Source organism: Antrostomus carolinensis, unplaced genomic scaffold (genome assembly GCF_000700745.2).
Source record: "Antrostomus carolinensis isolate BGI_N321 unplaced genomic scaffold, ASM70074v2 scaffold16026, whole genome shotgun sequence".
Classification (NCBI taxonomy): domain Eukaryota; kingdom Metazoa; phylum Chordata; class Aves; order Caprimulgiformes; family Caprimulgidae; genus Antrostomus; species Antrostomus carolinensis.
Genome location: NW_010324059.1, coordinates 7843 through 11423, shown reverse-complemented (window position 1 = coordinate 11423; position 3581 = coordinate 7843). Strand labels below are relative to the sequence as shown.

Sequence of the window (3581 nt, the reverse complement as noted above, 5' to 3'; positions counted from 1 at the left end):
AAAGAGTGGTTCTCTGAATGAAATAGTTAGTCTCTTTGTTTAGGAGAGGTATTAGTTGCTCATGATTCTTTTATACAAACTCATTTCTGACTTGAGTCTCCATGACAACACAAAGTAGTATTATAGGAGGAATAAGCTGAATACAAGGAATTAAGATTGTTCTGTAACATAATGCTTGAAGTCCTCCAGGGTTCTGCTGACCATTTCTGTGAAGCAGAAGTTCCTGGTATTGGGACCTTTAGCTTGCATATTAGTTCCTTATGATATAATTTAACATCTGCATTTTCATACATGAAAAATGTTTTCTGTACAACCTTGTTGTAGGCATGAGATACGATTTTTCACCTGGATTTAGTTTATTTTTTTTGTTACTGTGAAATTTTGCAGTCACAGTGTTTTCATAAAGGATGCTTGCATTTCTTTCGGGAAAACCAAGATGCATTTTGGAGGAATGAAGTAGTTCAACAGTGTGGTGAAAACTCCATGTACTGTGTGAAAAAAATGTTTATATGTACAGTTCTGAGTATGAGCATTTTTGGAAAAAAAATTCTTTATTAAACCATACTTGATGCTTAGGCATTTAAAAAGATGAATACAACAAAATTCATTATCAAACAGAAGTAGATAACATTATGAGGTAAAGTTAATCTTCCTCACTTACTTCCTTTTCATAGTAATCCTGATCACAATTTGTGGCTGCTGTGGTTCTGGGGTAATGCATCGGCATGTGACTGATGATTGTGCCAATCATAATTTAATAATTTCAAATACAGAAGCTCCAGGAGAAGAAGTGATGGTAAGTTGTCTATTTACTTTAATGTAGAAATATGTAATTAAGATAGCCATAGCATTTCACTTTCAGAACAGGACCACTTGCAAGTAAGTGATTTAGTAAAGGAAAAAGAGCAGTAAACACAGGGGTAATTAGATGTGCTTTGCTGTTTAACAAGAATTAGAAACTTCTTACTTTAGGCAGAGTTGGTAGTACCATATATGTTTAAACGTATCCTGTAGTTGTTAGCCTTGCTGCTTATAATTCTTCCTGTTTTGCCTATGTTGAGTGTATGTTTATGGCAATACATTGTTGCTTTTCCTTGGAGAAGGTTTTTTAAATTTTGCAGGTAGTCATTGTAAATTACAGGTGCAATTTTTGCCACTCCCCTGAAAAAATGACTGCAAATACAGTTAAATTTTGAGGCAGTGGAAAAAATATAATTGAACAGTCCATGTTCATGAAATGTGTTCTTGCTTTTGGCATTTATTTTTAAGATTCAGTCTACCATGAACATAGTCCATCCCAGGACTGTGTTCATACACAAGGACTTAGCTCTTCAGACTCTTCTCCTTCTCCTCTGTCCCCCACCCCTTGACTTTGCCCTCCCCAAGAAAAGGAGATTCGTTTAAAAAACATTCAGTTTAGTTCAGCTTGAAAACAAAGAAATTCTAATAGTGACAAGTATAAAATTTCTCATTTCCTATGAAGCATAATGTAGTACCATTGGAAATTGATAATGTAGTTTTTAATTTGTGATCCCATAGTAGTTTTTCCATATTTCACTCAGTATATGGACTTAATGTGTGAAGAAACAGAATTAAATTTGTGCATATGACTGGACATCTGGTATCATGGGTTACAGGTTGTTCTCTTTGAAAACTAAACATTATTTTTACATGATAATTTAAGAAACTAGTACAGCTTTCATTGGGGTAAAGTTTCAGTTTTTAGATCTCATATCGTATTTAATGAAGATCTTTTTTTTTCCCCCCCTTTGTCATAGTATCCTTTCCAAAGACCACTCTTTATACACTAAGTACTAAGGATAGGTTTTTGTTCAAAATGTCACAGTGCAAAGCTGGAGACTTTTCAGTTTGCTGTTTCATCATTTGCTGGAGACTTTTCAGTTTGCTGTTTCATCTTTTGAATTTAAAAAAAAAATTAAAAAAAGTTTTAAAAAAGGTAAAAAAAAAAGTAAAAAAAAAAAAAGTAAAGTTATCCCCACTACTGCTTCATTTTTAGGATCACAATATAATTCCTCTTCAAAATACAAGTGATCAAGGAGGATATGGAATAAAAACAGGAGATCAACAAACACTTGAAATGGTAAAAGGAAGAGGGCATACCTTGGAATCAGTCAAGGGAGGTGGACATCAGACTCTGGGATCAGTTAAAGAAGGAGGAGGACAGCCTATGGTGGATACATGTAGATACTCCTACTCAGAGTGGCATAATTTCACACATCCTCGTTTAGGTGAAGTAAGTATTCTGAAACGGGGTTTTTTTGTTTGTTTTTTTTTGTTTTTTTTTTCTCAAGTGTAGGTTATGGTTGATACAGAAACTTCAAGGAAGACATGTATCTGTGCTAGAAAGGTGGCTTTCTGGTTTTGGTTGTGTTTTGTTTTCCCTCTCCTTTGCTCCCCTGCATGCTCTTTGGAATACTGCCCTTTCAAAAAGTCATCCTTTACATAATTTAGACATAAGTGGAAATAACTTTCTTTTTTTGGCTTAAACTGTAGGCAGCATACTATTTTTTCATTTAGAATATTTACTCATTTAGAATAATTACTTTACTCAAGTTTTTGTGAGTTTTTCTGAGAATGTCTGTTTGCTTTTATTCTAACTGCTTGCTTTGTACTAATTTATACCAGATACTTATCTTGGGCATGGTGCAGGAATGAACGTACAACATTAGAAATATAGTTACTCCATGCTTTGGAGATCAAAAACTCTCACTACTTGCCAAACTAGTTATGTGTAAATCAGTCTTTTAATTTCAAGTGGATTTTAGTTGCTTGACAGGTTATTTAAACAGGTTCTTCCTCTTCTGTTGTTACATACATGATTAGTAGAAATGATTTCTCTATTAAATACTTATATTTTCTAGTCTTAATGATATAGACCAATCATGTGCATTTTTTGTATGTAGGAATCCATTAGAGGACACACTCTGATTAAAAATTAATCAAAGGTAAATCAAAAGAAATTATTTTTATGCAATAAATTCAGGATAACAATTTAAGAAAATAATAAGATGTATTCTCTTCCTATGCAGAAGGTGCACCTGTGCAGACAGGATGAAGAACAGAAGCATTCTGAAGATTATCTCCTTTCATATAACTATGAAGGAAAAGGATCCTTGGCTGGCTCTGTAGGGTGCTGCAGTGATCAGCATGAAGAAGAGGCACTTGACTTCTTAGATCAGCTGGAACCCAAGTTTAGGACATTAGCAGAAACATGCATAAAAAGATAAATGTGCCTTTCACAGTGCTGGAAAAAACTGTAAATAAGTAGCTGTCATGCTTTTGTGATATTAGGTATTTTGGAATTGAGGGGGGGAGAGGCTTATCAAAATTAATATAGACTGGTGAGAGCGTAAGTAACTCTTACTTTAAGTTTACAACAATTTTTTATCTATGCTAGACACATTCCATCAAAAATAAGAGATTCAAAATATTTTTTCTTTAGACTATGTTAATATAGTAATGATAGTTTCTACTTAGATTACATTTCCTATTCTTTGCGATTACTTAAAATGCAAAACTTGGTGTTGTCCTTTTAATTAATCATTCAGCTTCAAATTTTT

General features: G+C 33.4%; 1 protein-coding gene across 1 annotated transcript in view; it reads left to right on the top strand.

Annotated features, from left to right (window-relative positions):
• The window catches only part of LOC104527166 (desmocollin-2), a 23654-nt gene extending 20406 nt beyond the window's left edge, over positions 1-3248 (top strand). Inside the window, exons 14-16 of the mRNA XM_029085655.1 lie at positions 675-796; positions 2018-2254; positions 3051-3248. Coding sequence (XP_028941488.1) covers positions 675-796; positions 2018-2254; positions 3051-3248 — 557 coding nt within the window. The remainder of the gene's footprint in view (positions 1-674; positions 797-2017; positions 2255-3050) is intronic.
• Positions 3249-3581: the final 333 nt, after the last annotated feature.